The sequence below is a fragment of the Lycorma delicatula genome, chromosome 8 (assembly GCF_047948215.1).
Source record: "Lycorma delicatula isolate Av1 chromosome 8, ASM4794821v1, whole genome shotgun sequence".
In the NCBI taxonomy this organism is placed as follows: domain Eukaryota; kingdom Metazoa; phylum Arthropoda; class Insecta; order Hemiptera; family Fulgoridae; genus Lycorma; species Lycorma delicatula.
Window position 1 is genome coordinate 101,365,397 of NC_134462.1, and position 24,540 is coordinate 101,389,936.

General features: G+C 30.8%; 1 protein-coding gene across 1 annotated transcript in view; it reads right to left on the reverse strand.

Annotated features, from left to right (window-relative positions):
• bma (SCY1-like protein bma) overlaps positions 1 to 24,540 on the reverse strand; it is an 823,269-nt gene that overhangs the window by 244,877 nt on the left and 553,852 nt on the right. Inside the window, exon 6 of the mRNA XM_075374176.1 lies at positions 8,129 to 8,259. Coding sequence (XP_075230291.1) covers positions 8,129 to 8,259 — 131 coding nt within the window. The remainder of the gene's footprint in view (positions 1 to 8,128; positions 8,260 to 24,540) is intronic.

Consider the following 24,540-nt stretch of genomic DNA (forward strand, 5'->3'; position numbering starts at 1 on the left):
TTAGGATAATCTGTAATTGGATCAGAGAACAGACGAAAAAGTACATGATATCATGAAAATTAAAGGATTAAAATGGCGTTGGGGAGACCATGTAGCAAGAAGAACTGATTTCAGATAGACTAAATTAGATGGCAGATGAATTTAATAACTTCTAACTCCGTGACAGAAAACTAACTGTAGAACCATCTGAAAGGAATAGAAAGGAAAGTAAGTATGTTCGAGGATATATTACTCTCTCACTATTCTCAGAACATGAACCTTTGTCCCTTGCTCCTTATGTAGCAACAAGGTATAAACGAACATTACACTAATTTGGTGGGCGGGTAATTTATTTTTAGTGATGGTTATAAATTATGCTTATTTTATTTGAATGGACTTTGGAGTTGCGTTTAAAAGTTTCACTGGGGTTAATCCTCCAGAGATTTCCAAAATTTTGCATCCTACTGTCAGAGGAATTCTTCTTTTGTGAAGGCTTTCGGTCTAGCGGGGACGTGCCTGGTGGGGCTCTAGGTTTTTTTTGGATATAATACACTCCCTTTCCTTCAAAGGTGAAAGTGAAAGCTTAGTGATAGGTGAAAGAAGGGGAACCGACACAAGTCGATTAATCGATTTTTCGACTCATGTTCGTGTTTGAAAGGTTGTTTTGTTATTTCGTCCCTAAGATATAAATCATTCTTGCAGCTATTAAAGAAAATAAGACAACGATTCAATTTCTCATTGCATCGTGTTTATACGCTGTCTGGTTGGATATTTGTAATTTACGATTGGATTTGGTGGAAAATACGCATCAACTAGTTCGGCGAACGCAAGTTACCGAAACTATCAGAATAGTCCACTATCCGTTCGCGTTTAAGATAAAATATCCAGTGCGTCCCGTGATCGATGGTTACTGTCATTAGCATTATTGACACGTAATTCATTTAAAATTTAGCAAAAACTTCAAAAAGTAAGTTTGAAAGATTGTATCGGAAGCGTGAGTAAAAATAATTTTTTCCTTTCAGTCCAATTTATTTTAAAAAAAATATTTGTGAGCTGCTGAATTTTTTTTTTCAGAATTTTTATAAATTTAAACGAAGAAAAAATAAGTTCGTTGTGATTTCGATCAAACTGGATTTTTTTTTTTTTGATTATCTGAAAATATAATTATAGTAACGGATTCTATTCTAAAGTTTATTTTATAAGTTCCGCTGTTTCTTATGTAATACAAAAAAGAAAGAGGATATTTTTCTTTTTTGCTCTATGACCTATCCTCGTCGAGTGGTGGAGTTGCTTGCTAGGGTCAATCGAGTTAACCCACCGGGTTGGTCTAGTGGTTAACGCGTCTTCCCAAATCAGCTGATTTGGAAGTCGAAAGTTACAGCGTTCAAGTCCTAGTAAAGCCAGTTATTTTTACACGGATTTGAATACTAGATCGTGGATACCGGTGTTCTTTGGTGGTTGGGTTTCAATTAACCACACATCTCAGGAATGGTCGAACTGAGAATGTACAAGACTAACACTTCATTTACATTCATACATATCATCCTCATTCATCCTCTGAAGAATTATCTAAACGGTAGTTACCGGAGGCTAAACAGGAAAAAGAAGAAGGGTCAATCGAGTTGTCACATGATTTATTTATAAACTTTTTGAACCGAAAGGATTGGGATAAGCCGGCAGCCTCTTGAAAAGACGCGTGGCATTAGGAGAACTAGTTCAGGAGTTAAATTATTAATTGCTTAGGATTTCAACTAAAATTTATTATAATGGTATATTTCACCTTTTTTATTTTCAATATCGATGTCGATGTTTCCCCAAGTTCCGGTTGTTTTAAGTTAAAGTGGATGGAAATGAATTTAAAAACTTTTATACCTTTTTTTATTTTGAAAATATTATCTTTGAATGATTAAAAAATAAATGTAATCGTAAATTGTAAATGAAAAGTAAAAGTAATTTCTTAATTTTTTTATGTACTTACTTCTTAGTAAGTTATGTTACAGTAATGAATTATGTTAAAAATGAATACGTTATAAGTAAATTTATAACAAATTTGATTTTTTCTCTACAATAAAAAAACACGGTGCGTTGATTTTGCTGTATGCAGTGCACCCACCGTGTTGGTCTAGTTATGAACTCGTCATCGCAAATCAGCTGATTTCAAAGTTGAGTTCTAAGATTCGAATCTTAGTAAAGGCTTTTATACTGATTTGAATAGTAGATAATGGATACCGAAGTTCTTTGGTGATTGAGTTTTCAATTAACCACACATCTTAGGAATGGATTGACCTGCGATTGTACAAGATTACACTTCATTTATATTCATATATAACTCTGAAGTAATATATATACTACTGAAGTAACATATATTACTCTGAAGTAATACCTTATAGTGGTTCCGAAGGCTAAACAGAAAAAGAAAAAGTGTATGAAGCGCACGAACGATTCATTCGTTTGAACGATTTATATTTCTTAAATGATTTATACTTCTTGAAACGAACGATTTATCTTAACAAACTAGCGCATCATGCTTTTTTATTTGAGAGAATGGCAAAAACATTTAATAAAATCATGTGTAATAAAACGTAAACCATGTTACACTTTTGCGGCGGGCCGTAGGCCCGCCTTTTTTTTAGTTTTTATTAAAGGGAATTGTTTCTTCCTACAGGGTTAATTGTAGCAGAGAGTATTACCAATAATAATGTTATCTAGTATTATTAATTATTGTTTTTGTATTTAGTAATATTTTTCCTTTCTTTATAATTCTAATAAGTTTACCACGTAGTGTTCTTGTTTCATTGATAGTATTATTTTACCTTTTTAGCTTATCTTAATGCTCCAACTTTCCAAATAACGATTTTTAAATTAAGTAGTAAATATTTTTGTGAAATAAAATATAATTATTTTTTTTAAATAATGTATTTTAAAACGGAACATTAAAAATAAAGCATTATTATTATTATAAATAGACGATTTTCCATTTTCTTTCGTCAGTGTCACCACTTTTCTTAAATTGAATATATGAAAAACAATAATAACAAAATACACAATCTACACGAAATGAATAAATAAAATAAATACATCTCGACTGATGTTTGAATTCATATTTACTATTAAAATGATTTTAATTCTAATAAAACTGTAAAATTATCATCTAAAATGAGAGCGGTTATTTCATTATTTAGAACCTTTCAGATGTAATTGCGCCGTGTTCAATTACTATGAATTGAATAATGAAAACATCAATTTAGAAATTAATTATACGAAGCGTAAATTAATTAATTTAACTTTAAATTAATTTTCAAATATAATAGTTTCCCATTTCAGTGAAAAATTATTTTTGTTATATATATGTTGCATAAACAAATAAAAACGCAATAGTTAATTAATTTTATTTCTGTATTCATTATCTTGATAATAAATAGAATTGAAATAAAATAATAAAAAACCTGACTACAATAATAAATATTTAAAAATTAAAGAACAAGGAGCACTTCATTTATCGTTAAAATGTTTGTAAAATTAATTGCCTGAAATTAAGTCTTGATTATATATTATTTCTCACAGAAAGTATCATGTCTTGAAAACATTTTAAACAGGAAATTAAATTTAATGCCTTTTCATGAATAATTCTGGTCAAAAAATCTCCTTGTTATGTATGCATATAGAAAAAAAAAAATTTGAAAATAACTATAGTTCAATAAAAAAAACCCCAAAAAACATCATAAGTATTAAATTAAAGGATTCTACTTGAAAGTTATTAACTGGGTTTAACAAAAGCTGACATATTTGTAGGACTTTCCTGTCACGCGGCTAAAGTCGGGTTCCGGGAACGTCCTACAACTGTGCGTTATTTCTGATGTATGGCTTAATACACACAACTTAATTAAAAATATTTATCATTGTATTTAAATATAAATTTATCATTTTATTTAAATATAATATATTTTCGTTTATTTAATTCAACGATTATACCTAAACGCATACCATCTCTAGCGCATACCATATTTAATTCGCGCGGGTGTGGCGGTATTAAGCGGCGACTGTCGGCACTAATTAAATTGATGTAATTTCACAACTTAAATAGAATAAATTTCTCTTGTACGATCGGCAGACTGGTGTAGCCGCGAGGCTTAACGCACCAGATACCAAGTAGACTAGGCGATCGAGTTCGAGTCCCAGCCAGACTGAGTTACTTTTTTATACTTTAAATATTATTCATTCATTTAATTCTACCGCTCACCTATGATACAACATAGCAGTATTTTAGAGCATTTTTTTAGGGTGGGGATGCGATTTTTCAAAAATTTTTTTTTGCAAATTGTTATTCTTTAATTGTTAAAAAATATACCTAAGAAAAATACGATCTTAATTAGGCGAAATCTCGAGATATTGAGTATACCTTTCTCTACAGCCTGATCCCCTTGACCTAATAATTTGAAAATTTAATGACATCAATTCCCCATATATAGAAGTAATTTGACCAAGTTTGGTCAAGATCGGTCCAGTAGTTTTGGAGATATAAGCTGATTTATAGGCCTGAACTGAAAACACACACACACACACACACACACACACACACACACACACACACACACACACACACACACACACACACACACACACACACACACACACACACACACACACACACACACACACACACACACACACACACGCTCGCATATACGATCATTATCACTCGAAAAATTCCCTTAGATGTAAAAACGTCAAGATCCGGTGAAAACGCAAATGCAATAATTGGACCTACTTTTCCTTCCTGTGCTATAATTATATCTAGACTAGAAAGTAAAAAACAGAAATGTTCAAATTGTTTCTTCAGTTGATCAAGAAAGTATTAATTTACACAGTATTATACGATTTTTCATTGACTGGATAATAAACGCTAATATATTTATATCTTTTTAAGAAATTTTCCACTCTCATAATATTTCTGCAAAGATGGTTATTTTACTACAAAAAAATATTCTCATGCTTTCATCATTATTTTTATCATATTTTCAAATAGTTTAAAAGGTTTTACTAGGTAAGAAACTGATCTGAGCGTTATTTTCTGCCTTTCCTATCATTCGTAGTTGATGCGTTCCGGAGTATCTCCATTCTCAAAACTATTTTTAGCTAAAAGTAGTTTTGAAAATGGAGATGTAATTTTCTGCTCTTCCTTGCATTGTCACTCTTAACATTCAAAACAGACAAGTTTAATTAGTTTTGAGAATGAAGGTACTCTGAAACGCGTCAACTATGGATGTTAGATTCCCGTTGTTAGGAAGAGAAGGAATTGTCACTTAAACCAATTGTGAAATCCTAGCGAAAATATAAAATATTGAGAAAATTCTGTAAGAAATTATTTAAAAAGTAATGAAAACTATCAATTTTATCAGATTTATTTAAAAATTAACGAATAAATAAATGAAAAGAGTCCAGTAATGATGTAAAACCTCATTTTATTACACGCCTACAGCAGTACTGTCGTCAATAACTCTGCTAAATTTAGACATCGGCCACAGACTTAAATCGATGAAAAACAAGAATGTAAAGTCAGTCTATAAGAGTAATAGATTATAATAATAACCTGACAAGTACACGGTGGTTCAATTCTATCGGAAAATGTCTTACGAGACAAATTATTATGATATAATATATTCTCCCCAGGATATATGGGGAGTTCTTTAGTTTTAAATTAAACAAGTTTAATGGAACAAGGTTTTATAAATTAAAATAAATGTTATTTTATCGCTTATTTGAATGTAATCCATGTTATACAGGTTCAAAATTCATCAAGAGATTACCGTGTTTGAAAAATTGTTATATAAATGATAAAATGCATTTAAAGTCTAAGAATTTCTATCCTCTCTCCGATAAAACTTAAGTTATATAATTATACATTTAGGAAATTACAGAATTAATTTAAGATTAATTTTTGAATCTACCCTTTATGGATAATTTATTTTATTACTTATACAATGACAAGAGGTTGACTCTAAAATAATTTCCGATGAATGATAATGATCTAGTAGCGTGTGAATGTCATTCCTGGCCAGGATTCAACTGGAAACAAAATGGATAAATTTATCCAATAATTAATTACGATACGGACTAAATTCTTCACTTTATACTTCACATAATTCATGAAGAATTGAAATTATAAATTTTAAATAACCTAAAAAAACAAGTTACACGATTAATAAAGGTGAAATATGGGAAAGCTTGAAACCGTTTAAAGATTTGTTTCGATAAATCCTTTTGAACAGTTTTTATAAACGTTTTGTCTACTTACGTATAAATAGAAAAAACTGTAGACGTGGTTCATTAATGAGGGAAAAATTTACGGTCTTACTTCCAGTCATATGTAACTTTTCTTAGTATGGATAATCCTACAAAAATATTAAAATATTTTCTTCTCTTACAGTAAGGTTACATTCTTTAATAAAAAAATTACGAAAATAACGAAAATATTCAATCTTTTTTAATATTAAATTTTTTGTACTTACTATTCTGAATAGCGGTAAGTTTTAAGTACTATGATTATAAAAAATCTAGCCGATCCTCTAGCCAGTACGTGGACCCTCGGGGCTCAGCTCAGTCCAGAGGAATCCCATAGCCAACCCAGGAGCTCCTCGGGGCCTTGCGGGACAAGGGACCTACCCCATGGCCGCAGAGCTCTCTTCGCTCGCCATTCCCAATTTTTCAGGGGGATCAGCGCCCTGGATAACCGCAGAGTTTGCCTTGGTCGCCCATCTACCCGGACGACTCCCCCCCTGGACCCCCGCACTGTACGTTTATATAAATTTCCGAATGACTGTGTTTTTTTTTGATGAGAGTATACCTGATGCACATAAAAGTTAGCCTTCAACCTACTAATAAACACCCCATTTAAATTTTTAAAATCGGACGATTCTTTGCAGAAATATTATAAGAGCACCCCATTGCACCTCCCAAATCAACGCCCCAGGCGCACCCCCTTTGTTACCAGTTGATGGTGATGATTGATCTTGCTTTCCCCGAAGTGCTCGCATACCTCACCACTCATGCCTCACACGCAGTCCCCACAGGAAGCTCGTTATTGTTAACAGAAATTTTTTTAATTTATTTAATATTATTTTATTTAACGTAAATTTAATTCTGCTGTTGTGTAATGCGTATTATTAATTTGATTGATTTGAATCATTCAGTTCAAACCCAGCTCACACAGTGATAGAGACTAATAGTTCACAGTTCAGTATATTTTGTGCTTCAACCGGCATATATTATTTTTCCAGATTTTTCGAGAGGAAATATGTCCTTAAAATAAACCTTTTCAGTTTTGCCAAGAAACATGGGTAAAAATTTGGTTGCGATTGATCAAGTAGTTTTCTTCTTTATCTCGAACAAACAAAAACCCTCTTCCTCTTTGTATAATAGTATGATATAGATCGTTTCTTCTACTTTTAATTGATGTTCTTTTTGGTGTAGTGTTAACTCAGTGGTGGAATGAAATTTTTTCTTTTTTCATTGTTTATAACAGAAATAAGTGTCATTAGCGACTTATATAAAACTAAATATTCATGAGTAATTAGGCAATAAACACCAAACATTGGAAATATCGAAACAGGAATATGATCAGTAGACTATTTCACTGCGCACACTGTACGCCCTAAGAGATCTCATGTAAGCAAAATCGCTAAACTGAGCACTTCATCCTACTATCGCAGAGAAACCACAACAGTCTTTTGATGTATTTCTTCCGCTTAAACCAACCCTTCACATTTGAACTCAGGTTTAATTGACGACGAACAGTGCCATCATTGGGAAATCTAGGAATAAGTGATTTACGAACCATTTTTCATTCCATACCTCACAGTTCTGCTGAAAAGAGCCAGATAGATGGGTGTGGTTAGGTTTGTATCCCCAATCTTCAGCCGCGTCAGGATAACTTGGTCTCTTCTGTTATTTGGGATAAGAGATTTCTCAGAAGACGTTCACCCGGATGCCGTGTAAGGTCGTGGTAGGACTCAGTAGCCAGAACTTATTCCATTGAGTAATTTGACATTTTGATACGAACTGCATTCGTGAAGACGCTGTCACACGTCATTTAAAAGGGAAAAATTAATTTTCAAGGAAATTAAAATTAAAAGTGTATAAATCTTCTTACCTGAAATATTTGATAAGCGATAGTAATTGTGCTGTAGGACGCTGTCTAGAATCTCTGCTTAAAAGTCTTACAGTAGCCTCTTGTAACGGTATAGGGACCCTGGGTAATACGTTGTGCACTTGATCTTCCAACTGCGGGGAAAAAATAATTAGTGATAAATTTAATTAAAATATGTATAAAAAAAAACAGACAAGTAAGATATACACAATTTATCTTCTCAATTCCGTTTTGTATAGATCTCTTTTATAGAATTTTTAATTCAAATCTAAAAATAAAAATGAGTTATGCTAAGCACTTATTGAAATAGAATAGAAAAATAAGAAAATGCTCAAAAATCGTTTACAAAAACTTTTCGCTTAAAATGTACTTATAAACATAAATATAGAAGTGCAGAAATTTAACAAATTTAAATATCAGAATTATTATATAAAGATATATGTATATAATAACTAAACTCTATTCTTTGGTTTGACAAATATAAAAAAACTAAATAAGTTAGAAAATTATCCAAATTAATAGAACATTTTCTATGCAATTCATTAGGTCAACAACCAAACAAACAAAATAACAAAAACAAAAGCAGAAAGTGGTTTGTCTTGATAAATCACCTGTGGTTTGTGGTTTGTCTTGATAAATCACTTGTGGTTTGTGGTTTGTCTTGATAAAGTTCTACATCTTGGGCGAAACGTCGAGGTTTTCTGCTTTTGTTTTTGTTATTTTGTTTGTTTGGTTGTTGACCTAATGAATTGGATTAGAAAATTTTCTATTAATTTGGATAATTTTCTAACTTATTTAGTTTATATATATATATATATATATATATATATATATATATATATATATATATATACAGCTCCCCGTCACAGCTTTGCCCATGCTATATGGTTACTTGAGTTTCCCGTAACGGTCAATATTTTAATTTTATATTTATTAGTCGAGTAACTGCAGGTACTTACACCCAGTCACACATACAGTAACGGTGGCAGTAGCTATATTGATTCAGTCACAGCGTCGTATACCTTCGCACCCCCCTTAAAAAATCAGAATTAAAATAACTCGAAAATGGTTTTTAAATATTTATCTGAAGAGTATTTGCAAGCTCAAATCTACTGAATATCTCATTTACTATATTTGGTATTGGACAAATTTACAGTTACTGTTCAAAACGTTTTTACCTTTCATTTTCTTTCAAGGTCGAATTTCAAAACTCCAGAAATTGGTTTATTGATATGAAGATTACCTTCACCAAAACTCAGGTTGATTTCTTTACTAAGAATATAAAAAAAATAACAGACTTTCCAAAAAAAAAAATTCAAAAATCGATTTTAAACCTTGAAACTCGGAATGAAACTCAATAAATTTAGAAACTGGTTTTAGATGTTCATAATCGATTAGTTCAAACCCAGCTCACACAGTGATAAACACTCACAGTCTACAATTCATTAAAGTTTGTGCTTCAACCGGCAAATCTCCATTACTACATTATATATATATATATATATATATATATATATATATATATTTCTGTTATTTCAAGATGAAATGTATCCACAAACATTTTCAGTTATGCCAAGAAACATGGGTAAAAAGTTAGTAGTGATAGATGGGGTAGATTTTTTGTTTATCTTGAACAAACAAAACACACTCTTCCACTTTATGTAATAGTGTAGATATAGTTAGATTACTTTATTTAATGTAAATTTAATTCTATTATTATGTAATATTATTCATTCGATTGTTTCGAATCATTCAATTCAAACCTGTTCACAGTTCGTTAATTCAAATCATTAAAGTTTGAGCTTCAATCGGCAAACTTTCACTACTACATATATATATAAAAGGTATATATATATATATATATATACCTTTTTCCCCGCGATGAAATATATCCAAAAACTATCTCCTTTATACCAAGAAACATGGGTAAAAATTTAGTAGCAATAGATGGGGTAGTTTTCTGTTTCTCTTGAAAAAAAAACCCTCTTCCTCTTTATATAATAATATAAATACAATACATCTTAAACAAGTAGTCAAAAAGAATCGGGTGGGACTGCGTCGGGGCGCACGGCTGTTGGTTTAACGTGAAACGTTACAGACCTCGGATGAAGTTCTTCCGCACTACAGACCGACTAACTTATATGGGAGAGCCACTATAGTATTTTTTTTTTAACAAAACTGAAAGTCTCCAGTGGAAAATTAATTTTAGTTCCTTCATTTGGCCAACTCTACAGATAAAATGATCGGTCTGTATATCAGCGAGTCACTAGTGTATTGGATTGAAATAAAAACGAAACATTGACTGTGTACTAAATTCAATTTTAACATAAAACAGACACTAAATGGTATATGATATTTATTTCGACTAATATTCCAGGACAATTATGTTCAACACTGGTCTGTGAAAAGAGAAGTAAGAGATATAAGGCATAATAAGCAGCGGTAGAGGTGCTCGCGCCGTCGGCGTCGTTCACTGAGAGCGCCGCGCCAGCTTTGCGACGCTCCCGAAACAGTCTCGCTCGCTTCGCACCGGATATTGAGGTACCTGTGCGTTGTTCATAACCTCTTCTTTCCAACGATAGGCGTAATTTATAATTCCGGCTGGCTTTTGCGCGGGCTGAAAGCTGACATATTGAATCTTTATACATTTTACACGTTTACTTTAATTTTTTACACAGAAATATTGTCCAAAATACACTTATTATTACTTAAATCGATCTATCTCGACAAAATCTAAACACAAACACACGAATCACCAGCTATCACGACTAAGTCGTGAGCTATACCTAATTGAAATGAGCGCAGTTTTGACCGATCTGCGCTGCCTTCTCCCCACCAACCCACTCGACAGTGACAAAAACTCATAGTCGTATCGGTGAGCTGATCGTGTATGTTATAAAATGATACCGCATTTACGTCTCTGAGCTAATAGTTAAGGAGTTATTAAGGCAGGACGATATAGACCTTTTCGATAAGCTACAAATTTCTGTTCTGATACCCGCATGTTTCGGTGTGATTTTAAAAACGTTTCACATAAAAATACTAAAGAAAGTAACAATTTAGCAAGTGCTTCTACTCTGAAATGATAGATTTTTAAATATTAGACCACTAATTATATACTGGAGGCCACGTTTGAACAAGCTGTGAAAAATATTTAATGGCCGCCTTCAGTTAGAATTGTCGTAGCCTGATTTTTTTACAAAAAAATTTTATTTTCAGTGCCGTTTAAAATGGTGTGTTACAAAACCTTACCATATCCATTTAAAATTTTTAAGTTGCCCCCTCTCCGTGAGAGTACTCTAAGGGCTTGGAATCTGGTGGTTTCATACTGAAAAATACATCGTTTTGAGCTACGAAAATTTGTTAAATAAATTTTTTTTAAATTTAATTGTTAAAATGTTATATAAGTTTTCCCGCACTATACTAACATTCCGTATAAATATATATGTTGAATTACAAAAATAGAAGACCAGAGAAATCGACTGTAACTGGATATTTTCTAGAAACTGGACAGAAAATTACTTTATTAGAAACGAAAATTTTAAATAATGTCTTTCTAACAAATGAATTAGGTAAATGGGAAATTTACTTTAGAAATACTGTTGTAGAGACATTAGCGCGAACAACGATAGTGAGCCGATATCTAATAGCGTTTTAAAATTTACATTCGAACAAAAAAGATCTTTTTATGAGATTTTTCTAGCAGAAGATAATCGGTTAGAAAAGAAACAATTCACTGGCTGGGATTGTCTAAACAATAATAGTTGTGTGTATATTGTACTTTAATTTTAAAACACAGAAATACTTATTTTATGGGTTTAGTAAATACTAATTTTGTTTTTATGAATTAATATTTATTATTTCTTCTGTCATTTACTTGTTTTACTTTCTTCATCTATTTTATATATTAAAATAGATATTTATATTTATTTATGAATAACTATTTGTAAATACTTATAAACAAGTATTCATAAGAAATATTTATAAAAATATATTAGATACATATTTTTATAAAATAGATTTATTTTGTCTGAGAAAGATTCTGGCAAACTTTATAAGCATATCCCTAAGAAAATAATGGAGGCAGTTAATATACATGTCTAGGAACGATTTATTTTTCAGTTACGTCTACTGAATGTCTTCACGCAGATTTCTGCACTAAAGGTTAAATAATGTAATACTAAAACTCTACAAAGAAATTGTTTAGCAACAGCAGTATTTTTATGTCCAACCTTAATAAAAATTTAAAAAACTGATCTCAGAACTGTATTTCCTGTAGTTTTTGAGAAAACTGTTATAAAATTAAAAAAGATGATTTGTGTGTTCTCTGGTTTTAAAATTTGATAAACAACTTATTTTTTTCTAGACTGTTCTTTACTGTCAGTAATAAAGATTATTAAATAAGGTGACTTCAAAAAAAAGAATAATAAAATAAAAAAATAACAGATCTTGATATATTTACAAAGAAATATGTTAAAGAATGTAAAAATCTGTGTTGAAATTCGTTCACCGGTTGAAAAAATATTATATTATATTATATTTATTTCCGAACTTAGTTTCTTAATATCCACATTACTTCTACTCATTTAATCATAACGGTTACGAATGGTATCATTAACACTTATTGTTGCTTGTAACTATAAGATATACGATGCAAATGTAAGTGAGAAAATTTTTAGGAGAAATCTATACTAGAAACTTAATTTTGTTTTGAAATAATGGAAAATTACCCTGAAGAAATAAAAATAAACCATTTTGTGATCAGTAGATGTTCCATATAATAATACGTTTTTTAATTATAATTTTAATTAAAAATAATGTAAAATTAAAATAAGCTAATATACTGCTTCATATGAAGTTTAACAACGCCTTTGTAAAAATCCGATTTCTAGTGCACAGAATAAAGAAAAAAGAAACATAGATTGAGAAAGTGATTGTAAAATTCTTCTATTACATGGGATTACGCTTATCCCTTCCGATTCTACGGAAAGACTCGTCCAATTTTATCAGAGAGAAAACCAGTGTAATAAAAAATAAATAAGTGAATTCAATTTAATTGATAACAGGATGAAGGGAGCGCTTAATTATTTTGTCTGTGCATTTATTTAATAAAAATAACAATGTATAGTTTGATAATTCATACGCATTAATTATGCTCCTCCTGAAATATTCAATGAATGAGTAATTACAACTACCATGCGTTATTCATTCATTTACTGCCTCTCTGACTATAATATTTTCTCTCTTCATTGAATAATGATGTTGCTTAATGTCGGTATAATATCTGATACCGAGCACAATAAATCACAATTTACTAATGTTAAAACTATTATTAATACATCGTACCCTTAAAGTTTAATAATTTATAATGATTAATAAACTATATAAATCGGGAATAAATATACCGTTTACTTACAGTACAATTTTAACATCAAAAAATTATTTTAAAAGCTACATATAATCAATCTTTTTTATATATATCGGTGTGGAATAAAGTTGAAAGAAGGGCGTAGTACATAAACTCCTAATAATATTTGCAATCATTTACAAAAGCCCAATATCACTGTAAATCATATACTATAAAGATATATATAAACAAAAGAAATTTGGCGAATCAAAAAACAAAAAAAACAAAAAATAAGTACAATGTAGTTGTTAAATACAAGAGGATCTACCCACCGGATAATAATACGAGTAGCGCACATTTACTGGGACAGAGTGGTACGGTACTGATACGACAATTTATCGAATTGCAAATGGAACAAGCTGCGTTCAAGTGCGTTATAACCTTGTAGATGTAATCATACTATGATACGTTATCGGACGTGAAACCACCTCTTATTTAAATTAATTCTGTGAATTTTTCCCGTCCAGTTAACACAAAATCATCCAATAAAATACGTACGTGGAGCCTATTAGTGGTAATAGAGTCTGTTATAAATATTTAAAAATAAAAGCTGATTACACAGTTGCAGGACTTTCCCGTCACGTAGCAGTAGCTGCGATTCGGTTCTACCACTGCGGGTTGTTTCTGATACACGGCTTACACATACAACTAAATTTAATATATTTATATTTTATTTAAATATAATATTTTTTTGTTTATTTAATTCAATGATTCTAACTAAAGCGCGCGTGCGCATACCGTATCTAATTCGCACGGTGCCGCGGTAGCTAGCGGCGACGGTCGGTACTAGCAAAACTAATGTATTTTCACAACTTGCCGGCCGCCATGGCGTCAGTGATAGCGTCTCGGCCTTTCAACCGGAGGTCCCGGGTTCGAATCTCGGTCAGGCATAGCATTTTCACACACGCTACAAATCATTCATCTCATTCTCTGAAGCAATACTTAACTGTGGACCCGGAGGTTAAACAAAAAAAATTTCACAACTTACATAGAACAAATTTGGTTTGTACGATCGGCAGACTGGTGTAGCCGCGAGTCTTAACGCATCAGGTACCAAGTCGACCGGGCGATCGAGTTCGAAACCCAGCCAAAACGAGTTACGTTTTTACACTTTAAATAGTATCAATTTAATCCACCGGGTTGGTCTAGTGGTGAACGCATTTTCCCAAATCAGCTGATTTGGAAGTCAAGAGTTCCAGCGTTCAAGTCCCAGTTAAGCCAGTTATTTTTACACGAATTTGAATACTATATCGTGGATACCGGTGTTCTTTGGTGGTTGGGTTTCAATTAACCACACATCTCAGGAACGGTCGAACTGAAACTGTACAAGACTACACTTCATTTAGACTCACACATATCATCCTTATTCATCCTCTAAAGTATTATCTGAAAGGTAATTACCGGAGGCTTAACAGGAAAAAGAAAGGAAAATAGTATTAATTTATTTAATTCTACTGCTCACCTGTGACGTCACAACATAGCAGACGACTAAAACAGTACTTTTTTGGAGTGGGAGTGCGATTTTGAAAAATAAATTTGCAAATATTGTTATTTTTTAATAGTTAACATGTGTACCTAAGAAAATATGATCTTACTTAGGTGAAATCTAGAGATAGTGAGGGTGACCTGCTCTACAGCCTCACACGCTCTTGACCTTTCAAATTGAAAATTTAATGGCATCAATGCTCCCACCTCCCCCTCCCACCAAATATAGAAGTATTCTTACCAAGTTTGGTCAAAATCGGTCAATTAGTTCTGGAGATATAAGATGATTTATAGACCACCACCAAAACACATACGTAAATGCGAACATTTACATTCGGTTTTCGTATATTTCGAGCTCCTTAGGTGTGAAAACGTGAAGATCCGGTGAAAACCGCATGTGCCTAAATTCGATCGATTACAATACTTTTCCTTTTAGAACTATAGCTCTGCTACAGCGCTATATAGACAGGAAAGCAATATTTACATAAAGAATCAAATATGTTTAAGTTTGACACAAAATTTTTAATAATATAGTCATAACCACATTGAAACCAACCGATTAATATGCGAAAATAATTTCCAATAATGTTATATAACTTTTTTTATTAAATAATTATTAACATTTGTGTACATTAACATTTCAGTAAAATTGTACAGAAATTGCAAGTAGTATAGGTCTATTAAAGATTATAAATATTATTATGAAGAATTATAATAGGCTTTTTTATTGTAAACGATGAAATATATATATATATATATATATATATATATATAAAACCTAAACCGAATTAAAGTATAAAACTTAATTTAGTTTGAAAGTAAAACAGTAAAAAAGTAATAGATTAAAGCATCTGCTCTTTAAGGAAGTCCTTTTTGTTTTGTCTCATTAGTGAGCTATTGTAGCGCTGCTCTAAAAATCGATTAGCCCAAGTTAAAAAACGTCAAGAAGACTTTGAAAAACTTTCAAAGCTTTGGTTTGTTAACATTCCTTGAAATGAAACAAAGTAAAAATAAAGAGAAAAAAACAAGAAAAAAGAAAACTATTTTTCAACCGAGCTAATTTTTTTTAACGAGAAACAATTTATCTTGTTCAGTAAAAACACTAAAAGAATTTAACTTCTATAGAGATTTTTGTTTAAATTATTTAATGTTTATAACTTTTAATACGATAGCTTCAGTTCATCATGAAATATATTTTATACAATATATATATATATTATCCTTGCTGAGATGAAGTAGTCCATATAATACATTATTTCTTAATAATAAAGGCACATAGATTTGTTTTTTTTTTCACTGTCCGTCCTTAATTTTATTATAGTTGTGATGCTCCTTAAATACAAAATATACTTATCAGAATTGCTTTCTTTGGGAGTATTGATGTTCAATAAATAGGCAGCCTTATAATGAAACACTGTGAAGGTATTAATTATAAGGCAAAAAATCCTTTGTCTTTAGGTAGGTTTACCACAATGGTACGTTACCGTATACTTAGCTCAATGGTGAACAATTTCATTCCTCATTAGTCTATTATGGATGTTTATTATCCTTGAGAATGGTTACGTCATTCTAAAGAGTGAATTTTGTCTTTTTTCAATTCACTTAAAACCGTTACGGTACTTAACATTATCAATTTTATAATTATGGAATTTCTGTGACTTATTTGGTTTAATTTTGATTTTACATCTACTAATAATAATAAAAAAAAAACATGTAACAAACAATATTATTTAATAATCACTAAGCGTAATTTTAGAAATATCAACTTACGGAAGAAAATCTGAGAATTATTTTTATGTTACATGAGATAATAATTCAATAATTGCAGGTTAAACTCTTAATTGATAATTTGCATTTTATAAAGAATTACGATGCTATTTGTACTCTGATTCCTGCTTTAGCTAGAAGTCTGTTGAAAACAAAAAATGGTGAAATGGAATCATAGGAAAAAGATTGATGGCGAGAAAGATGGTTTGCAGGTAAAACGCAGCACAAGAAAATAACCGTACTCGGGGAATAGCTCTGGCCTTTTCAATATTTTGTGTGCCTACATCATCAACAATCGTACTATATTCATTCTCAGGATGACATTCCTTCACAGTAATATTTTGGGTCGACCGGCTCAATTTTATATTATACAAAATATTTGGTGTTAAGGAATTATTTAAGAAAAATTACAGGTTTTCTGAAGGAATAATCTTTCCTAGAATTGTGTGGCACGTACTCAATTTACCGATAAATTCTTTAATCAAGTTTTAACCCACGTAATAGAATACAATAGATGACGGGCTGAGTTTTTCTTCATTAAAAATATATCTATGTATTAATAATATTTAATATATGAATAAGAAATAGAACTGTGTCTTGTTTATTTCTATAAAAAGTATATAAATTTTTAATTCTGATCGGTACATAATTTTTACATTCATCAGAATGATGAATTTCATGGTTTACAGATCATGACAGGAACAGGTAGATAAAGTTATTCCACGGATAAAAAAAAAACAATTGCTCCAGAGTTTTCCTGAGTGGATCAAGGGATCAGAGCATCATCAAAAAATATACATCTAATCTTATATAAAAATGAATGCTTGTTTGTTTGTTCTGTAGCGTTCCTATACCATTCATCCGACTGCGATGAAACTTTCGTGAGTTATGCGCACGCCCGCAAAGATTTCTGAATTAGTTTGGATCCGCTAGGTGACGCTGAGGTCTAGATATTTTGAAAGATTTTATTTACGGTTCGATTTGGCTCACATTGAGAATATAAGTTACGAGTAGAAGTTAGTTAAAATATAAGTTATATATTAGTTACGTGAAAAGAAATATTTTTGCGAAAAAGGAAAGAGGAAAAAAAGAGAAAGAGGGAAAGAAGTGAAGACTCGAAGAGGGGAAAAGAGAAGAAAGAGGGAAAAAGTGAAAGGTTAAATTTTGTGATGTCCCGTAATGTTCAGTTTTTTAATGTTTTATCAAACTTCCATTTGTTTCATTATATCTATATACATATACTCAAATCTAACAATAGCGGAGCATTGTCGGGTCAGCTACTTATGAAATAGAAAAATAGACATCATTAAAGTTCATTTTAACTTAAAATATAAACATATGATATTTGACGGACTGATTTTTTTCTACATTGAATAAGAAATGGGATTGTGTCTTGTTTATTTCTATAAAAAATAATATCTATTTTTATTAATACAGTAAGATATTAATTATAAAACTACAATGTAACAATTTAAAAGGCGTTAATTAAAATTATTTTGAACAGTATTTACGTACATTTCAACGGGTTGAAAATTATTTAAAGATTCATAGATAGATTAATAGTATAATTGCTGAGAAGATATTTTTTCTAAGTGATCCACAATTCACTTAAAATAGCAATGGAAGCATAATAAGATATAATAAGTAAGTATTGTGTTAGGTTAGACGAATAGTTCTCTTGTCTGGCTTGATATAGATTCAAATTTAATTTTTTTTATGAATAAATTGAGCAATGATTGCAGTTTCATAAATATAAACACAAAAGTAAGTTAATATTTAACTTTTTTAACATTTAGGTCTATATAATTCAATGAACCAAACAATGAACTGACAAGAAATCTTTATTTCTTCAAAATTCAATTAATCTTTTTGAGAGATCTACAAAATAAATAAAATTATTATAAAGAGATTGATATGAATTTTTATTTTTTGTAAAAAGCCGGCCTTTTAGAATATAAAAAGGGGAAAACAAAACAACTTATTCCCAACCAACTAAAGAAATAATAATAAAAAAAAATCTAAAAATCATAACCAAAAATATTGTCTAGGTGTACCGACCGAGTTGAAAAAAATAATCAGTAAAAAATTTGTCGTAATTAAATTATAAAAATTACCCTTTAAATATGAAAAATATGAAGATGTATTGAAAAATACAGCAACGCTGTTCACCCTTTTGAAATGTTGAAAGAAACACTGGATAGCCAAAAAATGAGTAAAGATAGGTAGAAGAAATAAAAATCGTGTCAGGTTTACTGACTATCTACTGATTGTAGATGAAGACACTCAGACATTACAAGGAATGATAAAAGCACTGGAAGTACGTGTGAAGGAATATGGGATGAAAATAAATGTAAGGAAAACAAAAGTTATGAAGCTCAATGAGAGAGAAGGTAACCAGAAGGGAAAATAGACGAGTAGAAAAATATAGATATCTCGGGATGGTACTAACTAAAGGAGTAAAGAAGAAATTAAGACGAAAATTTGCAATGATAAAGAAAACCTTATTTAGAATGAAAATCCTACTCTACAGCAACATGGATCTGAACCTGAGGAAGGGTTTGGTAAAATGGTATGTTTTTAGTATACTTTTGTGTGGTAATGAAACACGGACAATGGAGAAAGATAAAGAAAGATAAGATCAAAGATTTTGAGATGTAGTTCTGGAGGAGAATGGAAAAGATACAATGGGTGTGCAGAGTAAGTAACGTAAAAGTATTAAAAAGAATAAGTGAAGACAGAACTATCAGAAGGTTGAAAACTTTTTTCACCTTCAACTCCGTTGAAGGTGAAAAAAGAGAAAGAAAAAGACTGACGTTAATAAATGACATAAAGAGTAGTAAAGATTATGAATAGATGAAAATAAAAGCACGGGACCGAAACAGATGGAGATAACAGGGAAAAGAACGATGAATAAAGAATAAATACAGTCGAAATGATTTTTTTACGAAGAGGCTGTAGAGTATCCCGACTGAAGCATATGAGGAATGACGAAAATAAGAGAAAGAGTTGGGAAAAGTCATTGAGAAAAGCCAATAAGAAAGCACGGCATTTTGTTGATTGGAGTGCACACTTATTAAGGAGCAAATAAGTTAAGTGTTGGTTGCGATCAACCTAGCTGATAATCCAAGCGATCCTCAAAGTTAGAGCTGAAGTGGGAGACTAGAGGTTATACTTCCCGAACGGACCAGACCTGAGGTCTTCTGGGACATTTTATTCTCGCTGGCACTCCAATCAAATAATTATAACGATAAGCCGTCGTGGTAATTAAATTTGGCTGAATTTGTTATGCTGTCGTGGCATAAACACTTTATTGCAATCGTTTGTATTGTGGGTGCAATCGGTTTTAAGTGGTGATAGACTTGTAGACTTTAGGCACGGGGTCTTTGATCTTCCACGTGTAGGCTTTTAGCTTAGTTCCTGAGGGCTATGTGGTAGAGTTAGTGTCTGATGTCTTCTTCTTTGAAGGCAAACTTGACTAGGGCGGAATTTACCGATGTGGATGTCTGTCGGGGCATCTGCATCGATTGCATCTCACGAGGCCGGACTGATGACTGTGGAATATGATCAGTTTTAGGACAAGAAGATGTCCTCCGATTAAGCCACTCATAGCTTAACTGGAGGGGATGGTGTAGCGATCATATACGCTGCGAGGCGGGTTTTCTTCTCCCTCGGGGGGGAATTGAGATGACATTGAGAATAAGCGCCTTTTGTTTCTGGATATGCACAAAGAATAGTGTATGAAAGATGGTCAAAATGGTAACAAAAGATATTAAATTGAACGCTATCAAGAAGGAGGCATAATTTCTGAATTATGATTTTAACAAGTACTGAATAATATGATTATCAGAAACTTAGAGGAGGGAGAGACTGAGAACGAGTGCATTTGGCATGCGTGAGACGGTTGGAGCTGTAAAAGTTTTATCAGGTGATATTTATATTAAATTTTTGTATGGAAAGTAGACAAAGCACAAAAACATGAAAATTTTTCTCAAAATGTAATTATATATCGAGGTCAGTGCTTTATCTTTTAACGTTCATTTTACCAAGTTCTTTTTAGCCGGGTAGGCTCTAAGGATTTGGTAAAATTTGTACGACCGGTTTCTCTTTCTGATACTAATCTAATGAAGTAAATGAAATCTAGATGTCTTAAATCTGTAAAAAATTGACAAAATTGAGGAGGATATGAATCCAAAACCTTTCAGATTCGACAGTTCTATCATCAAAGTTTAGTGTTATATTTCTTATTTCTTATATTTATTACTATTCTATTATTTTATTTACTATTTCTTATATTTATTATTTAGTTATTCCTTATATTTTTTTATGTTATATTTAATTATATTATGGTAAAAAAATTAAAAGGAAAATTAAACAGATTATAAATTTAAAAAAAATAGAAATATTTCATTATAACGATATTTATTTCCAGAACGAACAAGAAATATTTCCACTATATTTACAATAGAAGTCAACTATAACATGTTGCTTAAATGTGTGTGTGTGTGTGTGTATGTATTTAGGTACTAAAGTATATTATAAACCTATTATGGTTATTACAAAAGGTCAACCTGTCTGACCTCTTGTTGCCAAATGTCATGTATACAAAAGTTTTATAACCGACATCAACGGCTATGAATAAATTTGTTATAAAATTTTAATAATTTGTTTTAAAATCAGATTTAAATAAAAAGCTGACAACACAGTTGTAGGACTTTCCCGTCATGCGGCTTTTTTTCTGATGCACGCCTTACACACACAATTTAATTTAAATTATTTATATTTTATTTAAATACAATATTTTTTGTTTATTTAATTGATTGATTCTAACTAAAGCGCGCGCGCGCGCATACCGTATTTTATTCACGCGAATGTGACAATTTTTACACTTTAAATATTTATTATTAATTTATTTCTACCGCTCATTAGTGACACCACTACAGCAGAAGTCCGGCCGCAAAAGTATTTTTGAAGTCTGGCCGCAACTGTTCGCAAAAATATTTTTAAAAAATGCAACAAAAATCACCCCTTGTACTACTGCCTTCTATAAATCTTCAAAATTAAAACCATTTTTAGGAGTGGGGGTGAAATTTAGCAAAAAAGGTTTTTTATAAAAGATTTTTATTAATATTCACAAAATAAAAAAAAATAAAAAAATTTATAACCTTTATTATGCAAACTATGGGGATGATTTCGCTTTCCCCCTGTATCCCCCACCGCCTGACCCTGATCCCCCAACAAACAAAGATACATACATAACAGTTAAATACAATACTTCACCTCGTATGGACGTAGTCGGGTAAAAAGAATTCGCTTCGAGATACAGGAGGCTCTGCTAAATCTAATTTTTCTACGTTTAACTGTTGAAAAATTGTTAAGGGTTTGCTCTCTGTAAACACACACACACAAATCATATAAACCAATAAAATGCCCGATTTAATAGGTATTGAGTTTCAGCACTGAATCCCATACTAGGCACTTAAAAAAAAAAATCAACTGATTCATATACCGTGTGGACATTTAAACGGCATTTAAAAAAAAGTTCTTTAGTTTTAAGAAAAAGAATTTTGTCTAAAAAAATGAGAAAATATTCAACCATTAAATAAAATAGTCTAGAAGGAAAACTGATGGGTGTTAACAAACATGGATTGAATAAAATAAATAAGAATACGCTTGGGTAAAATTTTTTACTTAGCCGGTAATAATTCCTTCTAGATTTATTTATAAAAAAAGTGGAACATTTTTGAATTTAGAATGTTATTTTGGCAGTCTATTTTCCCTAATCTTGGGAGTCTCTTAATTCTCGAACATAATTAACTTTTCTAAAACCAAGTTCTTTCTACACTACACTCGACATCAAAACTGCACACGTATAAAAATGAAATACCACTGATAAAAAATAAAATAGCCTTATGATTTGGTTTTATTTTATGGAAATACTAAAAGCTGTTTTTAATAACCTTAACTTATTATATATTATTTGAAATAATTATAATTTTTTTTTATTACCTGTATAAATAAAAGACAATCTTCGTTTTGAGTATGACTCAAACACTACTAAAATGATTTCGCTGAAAATTTCACAATTTATTGTTATTTGTCCCGGCTGCGTTTATACGTTATTTTTATTGTTCATTTCCTCTGTATTTATACGTTTGAAATAACGTAAATTATTCTTACAAATGTTGTTTATACCGAGAAATCTTGTCTATATAGATTATCATTGTCTATATCGATCGTTTTCCATGTCAATATCGACTTCCTCAGACAATTATTATGTGTTTAAATATTATGTGTCAACGAATATTTTGTCGTTTTGGATGCGTTATTATTTTTAAATTAAAAAAGTTAAAAATTCTGGAACTTTTGATATATACTAGAATATTTTTGAACACTAATACATTTTGGAAATCGTAGAACTTCCTAAAAGTTTCTAGAACTTAGCTAAAAAAAAGAGTAAAAATATATCTAATAGAATTGCTCAACTGTAAACAAATTAGATTTGAAAGGTTAAATTCAATAAAAAAGAATGCGAAGGAGATGTTTATTGTGAAAGTTAGTGACAATTTTTATAAAATAAGAAATAAATGAGCCTATGACGAAATTATTACACCGAGTTACCCCAGATATATAAGCAAGTAATAAACAGAATTAAATGAAATGAAAATAATATAACAAATTCAAAACTTCCTACTGTAGAGTAATATTTATATAAAATTAGACGATTAAAAAGTTAAGATTGCTTGATTTATTTTAAATGAAGTTTTTAAAAGATGAAACCGAAATTTATTATTTTTTTTTGTGACAGAGAGCGGATAAAATATTTTACTTCCAACAAACCAATACAGCTTGCCAGAATATATGGGTCCCTCGTGCATACAATATACAGTATGCTTTTCCCCTGTTACTGCAATCTAACTATATTCATACACATACACACAACACACACACACACAAAACACACACATACACACACATTTAAACAATCAAAAAACCTCGTATGAATTATATCAAATTTACACCAATGAAATAAAAATAATATGGTCATATCTGTTCATTTTCCCTACTCGACACTTTTTCAAAATTTCATTTGATTGCATATTGTAATACGGTTTTTAAAAATATAACGACTTAAATGACAATACTGTTTATTTTATTACTACGCAAATAATCGAAATATGTTTGGCAGTTCCATAATAAAATATAACATTTTCTGTTTTAGTTGTAATATTAAATAATGTTTAAAATAACATACACCTTCCGTATAAAAAAAAGGAATTTAATCTTTGTAATGGTATAAAAATTAAAATTTTACATATATATAAAATTTTACCATATATATAAATCAAATTTTCTATGTAAAGTCCCTCATTGGATTGAACTTTACTGAATTCTGTCGAGCACAAAATTATTATTCATTATGAAAAAGATAAATTAGCGAATTTAGCCACGAAGGAGGATATGGGAGGTATTAAATCTGTATTGAACAGATTCATCGAAGAAAACAAAGTTTGGAAAGCTGAAGTTAGTTAAGATTTTGCTCTTTACAAGAGCAAAATAGGTTAATTAAGGATAAGCTGATCAATTTAGAAGATAGGGCTCGGCGAAACTACCTGGTTTTCAAAGGTTTGAAATACAATAGAAATGATGACGTCAAAAATGTTGTACTTGATTTTTTGAATCGTATTTTTACAACTAAATCTGAAATTTTTATTAATCGGGCACATTGTCTCGGTAAGCAGGAGGATAAATTATTACA